Source organism: Podarcis bocagei (genome assembly GCF_964188305.1).
Source record: "Podarcis bocagei genome assembly, chromosome: Z".
Taxonomy (NCBI): domain Eukaryota; kingdom Metazoa; phylum Chordata; class Lepidosauria; order Squamata; family Lacertidae; genus Podarcis; species Podarcis bocagei.
This window is the reverse complement of record NC_138140.1, coordinates 4,240,898-4,253,906: the sequence shown is the minus strand read 5'-3', so window position 1 is coordinate 4,253,906 and position 13,009 is coordinate 4,240,898. Positions and strand designations below refer to the sequence as shown.

General features: G+C 47.9%; 1 protein-coding gene across 2 annotated transcripts in view; it reads left to right on the top strand.

Annotated features, from left to right (window-relative positions):
* The window catches only part of AK1 (adenylate kinase 1), a 56,735-nt gene that overhangs the window by 18,467 nt on the left and 25,259 nt on the right, over positions 1-13,009 (top strand). The window contains exon 8 of one of the 2 annotated variants that reach the window (XM_081179771.1): positions 1,579-1,658. In XM_081179771.1, the coding sequence (XP_081035897.1) occupies positions 1,579-1,658 (80 nt within the window). Of the gene's footprint in view, positions 1-1,578; positions 1,659-4,388; positions 4,529-13,009 lie in introns of those variants that run through there. The other variant, XM_081179773.1, reaches the window with a different exon arrangement.

Genomic DNA, 13,009 nt, shown 5'->3' with positions numbered 1-13,009 from the left:
AAGCCAAAGGCCAGGCGGAACAACTCTGTCTTACAGGCCCTGCGGAAAGAAATCAGATCCTGCAGGGCCCTGGTCTCATGAGGCAGAGCGTTCCACCAGGCTGGAGCCAGCGTTGAGAAGGCCCTGGCTCTGATTGAAGCTAATCTAACTTCCTTAGGGCCCGGGACCACTAGGGTGTTGCTATTTATGGACCTTGAGGCTCTCCGTGGGGCATAACGGGAGAGGCGGTCTCGTAGGTACGAGGGTCCTAGGCCGTGAAGGGGCAGAGGCAGAGCTGTGGCCTTCAGCTGTAGCCTTCAACAGCCTCCCCTCCATGCACATAGGTAGGGCAGTCATGCCCATGAAATTAACAGAGAGATGCCTCTCATCACCTCTAGTTTGTCCCTGAGTTCTGGTGTGGGTGGGGGACACAACACCATCAGAGAACCTGCAGGAGGGTAAGAGATGAGAGGAGATTGACCCTAACTTATAATCTCATCCCAACAATAACCTGGTGAGGTAGATTAGGCTGAGGGGCAGTGACTGGCCCAAGTTCACCCAATGAGCTTCATGACCAAGTGAGGGATTTGAACCCTGGTCTCCCAGGTCCTGGGATGTGGGTGGCTCTGTGGTTTAACCGATCAGAAGGTCGGTTTATCCGATCAGAAGGACTTGCTGATCAGAAGATCGGCGGTGAGCTCCTGTTGCTCGGTCCCTGCTCCTGCCCACTTAGCAGTTCGAAAGCACGCAGTGCAAGTAGATAAATAGGTACCATTCCAGCGGGAAGGTAAACAGCGTTTCCATGCGCTGCTCTGGTTCACCAGAAGCAGCTTAGTCATGCTGGCCACATGACTCGGAAGCTGTACGCCGGCTACCCCCGGCCAATAAAGCGAGATGAGCACCGCAACCCCAGAGTCGGTCATGACTGGACCTAATGGTCCGGGGTCCCTTTACCTTTTACCTCCCAGGTCCTCGGCTGATGCCACACTTGTACATGGGCATAGCCAGTATTTTTTTTGGGGGGGGGGCAGAACCTCAGATTTGTACTGATTTGTATTGATTGGGGGGGGGCAACCACCCACCCCCTTGGCTACTGCCCATGCACTTGTGAGTTGCTTTGCAGTGAGTAGGGCGTCTAGTATAAATGTTTGCCTAATTTTACTCCAGCTGCAGAGTTTAGATATTTTCCTGGTCCTATACAGTGTCCACTCTGGATGCCCATTGCTGGGAATGGCAACGGGGTGGCGCTGCTGTGCTCCTGTGCCCTGCTTGCGGTCTTACCCAGAGGAATTGGGTTGGCCATTTGGAATCAGGATGATGAACCAACAGAACCGTTGGCCTGATCCAACGGGGCTCTTCTCATGTGAAGCTTCAGGTTGCCTGGGGACAATGGTGGACAAATTTCAAGGACTAGCTCTACAAAGCCCCATGTAGCTTTCTGCTTTCCAGTATCCCAAAACGATGGCAGCTGAGACCGAGACTTGCTTTTACCACCTGGGAGGATTCTGTCAGCATCCTGGTGTGTTGTGTTACTCCCCCTGCCACCCGCCACCACATGGAACCTTCCAGGCATCTTTTGTTTTCTGTCTCTTGATTCAGAGTCTCCGCTGCTGGCGTCGTTGGACAATCTGTTTAGCCCCAGCCAAGACTCTCCGAAGGAAGAACAGAACTGGGGGCAGGTAAGGTTGCAGCCGTGGCATGTCATAGGTCTGGCCTCTTGGCAGAAAGCCTCCCAACTTGCTTCCAGAGCTGAGGCTGGATTGGAGCCCCACTTCCTCTTTTCTGGGTCAAAAACAGGAACGGGAAGGGGTGGGAAGCGGGACTTCACAACGGGAAAACAGCAGAGTCAGATGCCCAGGAGGTCAAAAACTGGCATTGGTCAACTACTGGCTGACAGTTAACCCCTGTCCATTAAGCAGAAAGTAAAGTACTGGATGCAACCGGAGGCTGCTTTTATTTTATTTTGCTCGGTTTGCTTGCTTGCAGGATTTATATACCACTTTTCAGGTGGACCTTGACAAAGTGATTTACACAAGATTACTCTTATTTTTGGGAGGTGGGGGATGAGTTTCAAAAAAATGGGAAAGGCAACATGCTTGTTTAGAAAAAGCTGTTACTGCTGCTTCTCCCCTCAGGGCAAGATGGGCCTTCAAATGCCCCTGTGGAGCAGGGAGGGGAGTTGTATCCAGTGTTAGTCCTACTCAGAGTAGACCCATTTAATTTGCCTAAGTTAGCCATTCATCCATTTTGAGCAGGGGTTAACCCATTAGCCCATCTAGTTCACAGTTTTCCAGGGTTTCAGATGGGGGTATGTTCCCAGTCCCACCGGGAGGTGCCGAGGATGAGGACCTTGGTGAAATGTTGCCTGGTGATTGGTGCCTTTGCCCTATTGCTTCTTGAAACATTTCCCTGATCCTTTTTGTGTGGGGACCCGATTTATTATGCTCTTCCATAAGACCCAGCTCCTATGAACACATATGGCTGCCTACATTGCACCCATTGGTCCATTTAGCCTCATACTACCTGCTCTGATGGCAGCAGCTTTCTGAGTTTTACCCCCAGCCTCACCTGCAAATGTCAGTATTTGAACCCCTGACCTTCACCATGCAAAGGGTAAACTCCTACCACTGAGCTACAGCCCTTCCCCTCATAATGGTTTCCATCTTTCATCATCTGACCCCTGGCAAAGGTGTATGGGGCTGATGGAAATTGATTTCAACCTCATTTGGAGAGTCCTAGTTTACAAACTGTGTGGGGCAGCTTTGGGAGACTTGTGGCCCCCTGGACTGCAGCTCCCATTGCCCCTGACCATTGGTCATGCTGGCTGGGACCAGTAGGAGGTGGAGTCCAACAATATCTGGAAGGCCATAGGTTCGCCATCCCTGCACTAGTAGTATAAGAAGCTGCCTTTGAGGAGTTCATTTGTTCAGACAGCCTTTACCCAGACTGGCATCTTCCCAGGGTCCCAGAGACAGATCCATCTTCCTCCATCCCTTCCTACCTTTGCTACTCTGGGCTCACAACTGGGAAAAACAACAAATATTGCATGCCACGCAGGGGCTCTACCTCTGACCCATGATATGTCTAGCCCAGGACATTGTGTGCTGATCAACAGTGGCTCTCTTTGCTAGCTCCGGTGTGTGAGATTTCCAGCCCCCACTCCAAACAGGAGATGCTGGGGATTAAACCAGGGCCCTTCTGTATACAAAGCAGGTGTCCTGCTACTGAGATGTGGCTCTTCTTCCTCCACCACCAACAGTGTCTTCCCAGAAGCAGCCAGGCCACGTGCCCTTCACTCCTTCATTGACATTCCTTTACTTTCCACTATCCCTCACTCCTCTTAGCCCCACCCCCTGCATCTGCATAATGTAGTTTGGAAGGACAAATCTGTCCATTTTGGTTTCTGGGTTGGATGGGAGAATCTGTCAATTCTGGTTTCTCATTTTTCCAATCTTAATTCCAGTTCTCCACATAGGTTTCTGTTGTTCGTTTGTTTGAAAAAGAGCTTTCCTCATTAGCATTTTGGTGCTAATTTCTCCTAAGATAAAGATTTCTGATCACAGTTTTGCAAACCATACATTTTTCATGCGCCTAATCCTAATATAATCCTTTTTTTTTTGCAAGCTACTTTTCACTAAGATAAACCCATTTCTACACTCTTTTACCCAGTTGTATGAAGTTTTACACACATGACTTGGCAGTTGGAAAGCCACCTGTCAGTTACCTGACATCATAATGGCATCAGGCAACTGACAGGTGGGATGTTCCACTCACCTGTCAAAGTCAGCCCACGGAGGTCGGGACAGGTAGCAAAAAAGGCTCCCTTACCCATAACATAGTTATAAAGATTATCAATAAAACCAAACAAATCGAAGTGTAAATAAAGATCCAGCATCTCCAGTGAAAAGGGTCTCAGACAGCATTCTTTTTTTAAAGAAAAAAACACACCCCAGAAACCCAGATAAATATAATAACACATTAATTTGATAAAGGTCCTCCCCCCATACCTTTCTTGTCATTGTGATGGCATAGAAAAGTCAGGGAGAGCTTCGCTTCTCCCTTTCCTTCTCCTGCACCTTCTTGCGGTTTCCTTGCCACTCTTTTTGTGTGCCCCCCCTAGCTGTCAACTTTCAGATTTGAAAATAAGGGATCAGCAGCCTCGAAAATAAGGGACCAGCAGCCTCACCTGTCCCGGGGACAGTCTATGGGATATCTAACAATCCGGGATAGCAGCGGGAAACGGCGCTGGAATAAGGGAATTTCCTGCAAAAAAGGGGAAGGTTGACAGCTATTGCCCCCCCCCCCCATGATCCCCATAGCATTTCTATGCAGCTCAGGTCTCCGGGCATCGGGTGTCCTCCGTCGCCAACCGTGTCAGGCAGCGAGAGTGTCCCCCCCCCTCCTCCCAGCATGCCACGCGCCTGGCAGCCGTGTATATAGAGTGGTAAAAATAGCTGGATATCCCATGCAGGGGCAGGCTTCTGGCGAGAAAGAGCCCTCGTCTTCCTCGACCCCCCTTTCTTGTCCCCCTGCACCCCAGCGCTGAGAGGTACGTACGGATCTTTTGTTGGGGCAGGGCTTCTGGGGAAAGGACACGCCGCCACACACACACACACGCGCGCGCAACCGCTTAATGCAGCCAGGGAGAGCACGCTGCAATTCTTGTTTTTATTGTTTTCATTCATTGGGTACCACCCGGCAGAACGAGGAAGCAGGACAGATATTTTCATTATGTTGCTCATGGTCTCTGTCGTTCTCGTCAGGGATTCAGTAGTAGGGTACAAACCCTCGGCTGGCTGCTAAGTCCCTTTTGCAGCTCAGTGACTATGTGCTTGCAGACAAGTAACAATGGAACAATGCAGTGCTGTGCGCTTTTCAGAATTTGATCCCTCTGGCTGGTTTGTCAGTCGTGCGTGTTGCTGTTGTGGTGGCGCTGGTGTGTGTAATACACACACCCATGTCTTGCTTGGGCTGTGCGTCTGGGATCATTAGGAATCTCCCCTGTTAATTCGCTCAAGGTCAGTGTTCTTTCCATCTTGCATCGCTGGGATATCCACCCCACCCCCCACAAGTCATGCCATTAAGAGAAATCGCAGTGTGTATGCGCTCCCCGCCCCCCCATGGCCAGCCTCACACCTCCAGCCACAGGGAGATCCCTGTGAAAGGCACGTTCTGTTTTTTTTTACCGGAGTCTGGCTGGAAATGTTGAATTGTTTTGCTAGTTGCTAAGAAACTTCGGGGGGGGGGTGGAGAGTGGCAGCCAATGTTTGCAGCTTATTGAAATGCTAGACTGAAAAGAGCCAGCAAGAGTGGGAGGGAAGAAAGTGGGGTGCTTTGCAAGCTGGGAACCGGCAGGTGAACATGAAATTTCTGTTTATGTACCTAAAACGGGTATGTGGAGTTTTGCTGCTCAGGATGTGCAAATGCACTTGAGGTGTGCGTTTGTACAAGAAAGCTTGACTGGTTGCAATAAGCCAACAGGAGAGCAGTTGCTTTGCACGCAGAAGCTCCAGAGTTTATATCCTGTCATGAAAGGACACGGAGAAGGCTCCCTGGTCTAGGTCCTTGCAAAACAGCTGCCTCTTGGAGGATGCCAAGATGGCAGAGACTGGTCCATTAGGCTGAACAAGGTACTTCTCCATCAACCTCAGTCTGTTGTCAGCCACCTGCTTTCTTATTTACATCCTTGTCATTATTCAGCTGAGGGGGTAGCCCTGCCTGCCAGCTTCCTCCTCAGAGTTGCTCCTTGTAGAACACAGCAGGGAGAATGGGAACAAAACCAAAATTAGTTGGCTCCTCCAGCTATTGGATGTGGTACCACTTACTGTTTGTTGGCCTTATCTTCTCCCCTACCAGCTGCAGTGCACACTAGTGGCAGCCAGATGCTTCTGGGCTACATCACTCATCATCCCGGACCATCAACCATGCTGGGAGCTGGTGTCAGTCCACAGGATAGAGGGTGCTGGGGTGGGCAGACAAACAGCCTGAGCTGGTGTAGGGCAGCTCTCTGTGTCCATAAGGTAGTTGAGTAGTAGGGCACCTGCTTTGCAGTTCCCATCATCTGCAGCAGGAAGGACCCAGGAGCAACAGGTGGAAAACCCTGCCCACCCCAGACCTTGGAGACCTGCTGCAAGTCAGAGTGCATAGTCAATGCTGCTTCCAGGATTAGGTGAACAAAGAGTTCGACCTTGGATATGGCAGCTGGCTATGGTTAAAGATAAACAAATAATAGCTTGAAAGAAGAAAAGTGCTGAATTGTTTTCTGATGGTGCGCTCATGTGTCGTAGCATCATGTTAGAAATATGCTTTCCTCCTGGGTGTGTGGAAAAAGGGAAGCTTTTAATGTTGAATATACTATGATATTTTAATATTCTGTTGGAAGCCGCCCAGAGTGGCTGGAGAAACCGAGCCAGATGGGCGGGGTATAAATAATAAATTATATTATAATTATAATTATTATTATTATTATTATCACCTGTAGAGTGGTTGTTGTTTTAAAAATTGTGTGTGTGTGTGTGTGTGTGTGTGTACAAACACACACATATATATGTCTTTCATACAACTAAATTCCACTGAATAGTCATGTCCATCAATTTCAGTGGGTCTCCTCCAAAGAGAACCAACTTTGGATTCAGCCATTTCAACTTAAGGTGCCAAAGGCTTGGCATGACAGGCTGTTGCAACCAAATCAAAACCTTTTGGGGGAAAGCGAGAAGCTAATGGTGAAACCCATTTCTGAGAAGGTGTGTGTGTGTGTGTGTGTGTGTGTGTGTGTGTGTGTGTGTGTGTGTAAAATTCCTGACTGCTGCACAAAATCCACCCAAGGCTGATTTAAGTGCATGAATCAAGGAAGAACTTCCTTGCCACAGCATTTTGTTCAGTGGTGGGCTGGCCCACTCTAGCCAGCCCATAGGAGTCAACTCCCAGGGGCCGAGAGGGCTTTGTCCCCACCCCCTAAAATATTTGAGGGGGCCGGGGCCCTCCAAAGTCGATGGGTATTGCCATTCAAATGGCATGCGTACAACACATCATGTGATAGATTATACAGGGCTGGGCTTCCCCCCCACCCCAAATATTTTGTTCAACATTGGCACCCCTGAGCCAGTCTAAGATGATCTGGCTCTTTTGAAGCCTAAGGGCATCATCCCCTTGTGGGCGGGACCAAAGCCAAAGTGGGTGGAGCAACCAGTATGACTCTTAACAGTGGCGTAGCGTGGGTTGTCAGCACCCGGGGCAAGGCAAGTAATTTGCGCCCCCTAACCTGTGGATTTGCGCCCCCTAACCCTAACCCCCAGATGTTGCGCCCGGTGCGGCCGGCCCCCCCTGCACCCCCCACGCTACGCCACTGACTCTTAAACTTTGCACTGTAGGCTGTGCTCCACCCACTCCAAAGTCAGGTGTTTGTACGCACATCCAAAGATGGGCATCACCACCCTGGCAGGCAAGAGGCACCGTCAGCGTTCAAGGACATATTGCAACTAATCAAAAACACTTAGGGAAGGTGCAGAGCAGGACCTGTGAGGAATGTAGCCGCTGGGGTGGGGGCATGGCTTGGCTGGAGTCCTAAGGGCCAAATACTGCGGCCTGGAAGGCTAAATTTGCCTCTCCCCCCCCCCCCATGCTTGAGGCTCCTCATCCCTGATGTAAGCTTTGAACATTAGGTGTCAGTTGTTAGACTCCTCTAGTCATCAAGGTGTCTTGGAGCATGTGTCCCAAATAACAGCTTTCCAGCTCACCTGATGGTAGCCATTGTGGGGATTTGGAAGGCATGTGAATCAAGGCACTGCAAAGTACTCTAAGGCACTTGCAAGCCCCCTATGTTTTTGGGGTTTTTTTTAGGAAGGGCCATTTAGAGGTCTCAGTTTTTATGGAAATTTTGAGGTGACATACATTTTGGAGTCTGACTGTCAACTCCAGCCAGCATGGTTGTATGATGCTGGGGATAGCTCAGTTGGTAGAGCATGAGACTCTTATTCCCAAGGTTGTGGGTTCAAAGACCCACTTCGGGCAAAAGATTTACTCAATGCAGGGAACCTCATGGTCTCTTCCAACTATAATTCTGTGTAAAGGTGTTGTAGGACAAAATATCTGAAGAACATCAGCTTGTGCAAGGCAATTGCATCTGACAAATCTAACCCCCTGCGAGCCAATTTGTGGATATTACCAAGCATATGTTATATTATATAATATACAATATCAGAGTGCTATTCTGAATCTACCATTGGGTTAGCGGTGGGTGCTTATAACAAAGTCAAGCACACTTCTGAGGATAGGCAGAGTTCCCGTTCCTCACCATGGAGATGGTCTCCATGCAATTATGGGAATAATGGTTCATAGCTACCTTGTAAGGTTTACCAAGATGCGGTTGGCCCATAACTCAGTTACAGAGCTGTGTAGGCAAAGGGTCTCAGGTTCCTTCCCAGTTAAAAAGAACCAGCCGATGGGAAGGTTCTGTGCTTGTGGTTCTGATCATCTGATGCCACACTACCCTACTGTTGGGTAGATGAACAAGCAGGTGGGCTGACACTTGGACAATAAGTTTGCTAGTAGTGTGCACAGCAGGGGTAGCCAATGTGGAAAGATGGGAGTTGTAGTCCCATCAACTTATGGAGGGCACTACATTGGCAACCCTGGATAATAGAGGTGGAGGATGTTCCAAATGACTCTGCAGGTGTGTGTTTAAATGCGGTTAAACATGGCTTTGAAGGCGAATTAGGCAAATTCATGGAATATGCTCAATTTAACTGTGGCCATTTAATCACGTCGGGTTTATTGAGCTTTCATGTCCAGAAGCTGACACTTCATTCAATATCAACCTCATGGGGTGGGAAGGGGTGCTCTAGGGAGAGTAATTCCCTAGAGAGAATGTGGAGAGAAATTGGTGAGTGAAGTGAACAGGCGTGCTGCCCCATGTATTTATAAATGTGTTTTGTGTTGATTACTGTCAGATTATTGTCTTTCCCTTTGTTGCTTATAGTTTCTTCGTTTATTTGACAGTGTCTGTGTCTCTGTGTGTGATTGATACACACACACACACACACACACACACACACACACACACACCCCTCACACATATGGTGTGTTGTTTATAATTTGTGGTGTTCTTTTTCCTGCCCTGCTATCAGTGGAGAGGAGGTTACTTAGTTAAATAACATATTTAGATATGCTTTTCCATTCATTTTTTTTAATGTGGAAATGAGACTGAACACATTGTGAATGAGCACATGCAAAATTGACATGGGACAGATATAGACAGATCCATCCATCCATATGCACAGGTCATTTTTAACTTTAGAAAAACCTCCACTTTGCTGTACAATACCAGTGTGTCTTCTCCATCATCGCAAGGATGCGACCCCTCTGAGATTTATTATGGGTGCCCCATACTTAGAACTCTGAAGCCAGCAAAACCTCAAGGTCATCTGGCCTTATTAGGTGTGTCTGTTGCGGAGTGTAACTGGACCCCACTCCTTCCCTCTTCAGTCAGACCAGTGAGGTGGGTTGCAGTGATCTTTGCAAAGAACCACAGGTCTATTTTCAGTGCCTGCTCCTTTGGGACTCTTCCCAAAAGCAAGGCTGTTACTTTGGTGCAGGAATGAGGTGTGGCCACGTGTTTGCCAGCAAAACTATCTATTGTATAGTGTTCCTCCTCAGGGCATTCCCATTTTACAGATAGAGGACTGAGGCCAGAAATATTAGTGACTTGCAGAGCTAGGGACTGAAGTCAGACTTCCTAGACAGTAGGGTTTTTTCGGGAGGCTGGGTACAACAGGGCTCCTGGAGCACTCTGGCTTATGCTTCATAAACACTGTTTGTATGAAAGAGAGTACATATTTTAATCCCTGGGGGGGAGAGACATTTGAATCACCGCCCCCATCGTACCATTTCCCCAGTGGGAATCAGTGCCTGAAGCTGCTATTTAATTCCAGTTTTCAAATCCCATGTCTTACCCTGAATGCAAACAAAACAGAGACAAGCTAATAAGACAGCAGAGCCTTAGCAGGAAGGCATTGTCAGTGCTTTTTAGAGACAGGAGTTTGAATTTTTGTTGCTGCATGAGGTATTTGTTCTCCAAATCATAAAGTGTATCCCTGGAATACAGGAAGACAGAGAGGGAGAAGGGACTGTGAATGATGCCTAATAATAATAATAATAATAATAATAATAATAATAATAATAATAATAATAATTTATTATTTATACCCTGCCCATCCGGCTGGGTTTCCCCAGCCACTCTGGGTGGCTTCCAACAGAATATTAAAATACAATAACCTATTAAACATTAAAAGCTTCCCTAAACAGGGCTGCCTTCAGATGTCTTCTAAAAGTCTGGTAGTTGTTCTTCTCTTTGACATCTGGTGGGAGGGCGTTCCACAGGGCGGGTGCCAGTACCGAGAAGGCCCTCTGCCTGGTTCCTTATAATGTGGCTTCTCGCAGTGAGGGAACCGCCAGAAGGCCCTCAGCGCTGGACCTCAGTGACTGGGCAGAACTATGGGGGTGGAGACACTCCTTCAGGTATACTGGACTGTGGCCGTTTAGTGCTTTAAAGGTCAGCACCAACACTTTGAATTGTGCTCAGAAACATACTTACCCTTTGGCTCCTATCTAATGCTAGAGTTGCCAAACTTTAATCTTGTTAATCACTGGGATGCCTTATTAAAAGGGTGGGGGAATCTTGGCATGAGTTGCTAGCTTTTGCTGTTCCTCAGGGTTTTGTCCCTTGCCCCCAACATTGGGCACATGCGACAGTTGTGTATAAAATTATGTGTGGTTTGGAGAAAGTAGATTGGGATACATTTTTCTCCCTCCCTCGTAATATTAGAACCTGTGGACAAATAATGAAGCTATAATGTTGGCGGAAGATTCAGGACAGGGAAAAAGAAGAAAAATTATTCTTAGGGTGCCTAGTTTAACTATGGAATTCACTCCCACAAGATTCACTATGACCACCAACTAGAATGGCATTAGAAGCAGATTAGAGGAATTCTAAGACTCCCTGGAAAAGACCCTGATGTTGGGAAAGATGGAGGGCACAAGGGGAAGGGGATGACAGAGGACGAGATGGTTGGACAGTGTTCTCAAAGCTACCAGCATGAGTTTGACCAAACTGCGGGAGGCAGTGGAAGACAGGAGGGCCTGGCGTGCTCTGGTCCATGGGGTCACGAAGAGCCGGACACAACTAAACAACAGAGGAATTCTCATATGGGAATAAAGACTATCAGTGGCTACCAGCCATAATTGTTGTGTTCTGCCTCCACTGTTGGAGAGCGCTGTTGCATAACCTCCAATGTGATGCTGCCCAAATCTGCGACATCATCTTCCAGGTCTGAAATCCTGTGTGATGCACAAGACCCGCATAAAATCACAGATGTGAAAAAAGTAATGGCACCCAAAAACACACATTTTGGGGCAGTGAACGAGACCCCCAAATTCCTACTTTTTTTGGGGGGGTGAGATCTTGGCCAGAAATCATGTGAAAGCAGGGCACCCAAAATGGCTGCCTTGCTCACCTGGGGAAAAATGGGAAGTCCCGGTTTTTCCGGGGCAGTTGATGGGTATGCTGTTGTGTTCAGGTCCTGCTATTGGGGTTCACCTTGTAGCATCTGGTTGGCCACTTTGGGAACAGGGTGTTTGAGTATCAGGCCCTGGACTTGATTCAGAAGGCTTTTCTTGTGCTCTGAATATAGACATTAAAACAGTGAATTGTGTGGGGTGGAGCAGAAAAGGAGTGTGCCGTCAGTGGCGATCAGCTCATTGCCACCAACCGTGAACTGCATTTTAGGCAGGGATGAACTCCACTTGGAAACTCCATTCAGGAGCTCCTGAATGGAACCAATCCCAGCACCAAATTTTAAAAAGTGACAAATACAGCATGCTAAGGAACAATCAGGAATGCTGTTAAAGGCTTGTCTACACTTAGCTTTCCTCCTTTCTGGGCACAGGTCCACACTGTAAAGCACTGTGTCCATGAGCTCTTCTTCTTTTCCCTTGCATTTCCTCCATGAAAACCTGCTCTTTAACAGTGAATCAGAACAAGTGACAATTTGGATTTTCTGTGGATTGCTGCTTGTTCCAGTTCAACGGTAAAGAATGGGTTTCCATGGGGAAAGCGCCGTGGGGCAGGGGAGCACTCTGACGCAGTGCTTTACAGCACAGATGTGTGCTTAGAAACACAGCACAAAAGGAAGTTGGGTGAGGCCTAAGTGCCCAGGTAATTACTTTCAAACTGCATATTTACCTGCCCTACCTGCTACCCCTGATGTCATGTATGATGCCAGTTATAGGGCAGGTGAGAGTGGCTTGGGGGAAATGGCCTCATGGGCCAAATGAAGTAACCCTTGCAAATAGGCAAATGATGGTGAGAAGTGCAAAACAAATATTTGCTTTTAATAATAATAATAATAATAATAATAATAATAATAATAATAATAATAATAATAATAATTTATTATTTATACCCCGCCCATCTGGCTGGGTTTCCCCAGCCACTCTGGGTGGCTTCCAACAGAATATTAAAATACAATAGTCTATTAACATTAAAAGCTTCCCTAAACAGGACTGCCTTCAGATGTCTTCTAAAATTCTGGTAGTTGTTTTTCTCTTTGACATCTGGTGGGAGGGTGTTCATCAGGGCAGGTGCCACTACCGAGAAGGCCCTCTGCCTGGTTCCCTGTAACTTGGCTTCTTGCAGCGAGGGAACCACCAGAAGGTCCTCAGCAGTGGACCTCAGTGTCCGGGCAGAACGATGGGGGTGGAGACGCTCCTTCATGTTTTGGGAAGACAACACACACGTGGGGTCAAAAGAGCCTGCTGGTTGCAGCTAGACTTGTTACTGCACCAAATTGCAAGTGCTGTGTCCATTTTCCATAGATTGTTGGTGCAGGGAGCTTTGGAATGCAGCAGAAAATCTTCCCTATCAAAAATGTGTGATCAAAGGGGCTAACCAAACCAGAAATGTATTAGGCTGTATCTTTATTTCTTATTCCATGCGGGGGAGGGCAGATAGAATACAATGAGCTCCCCCTCCTCA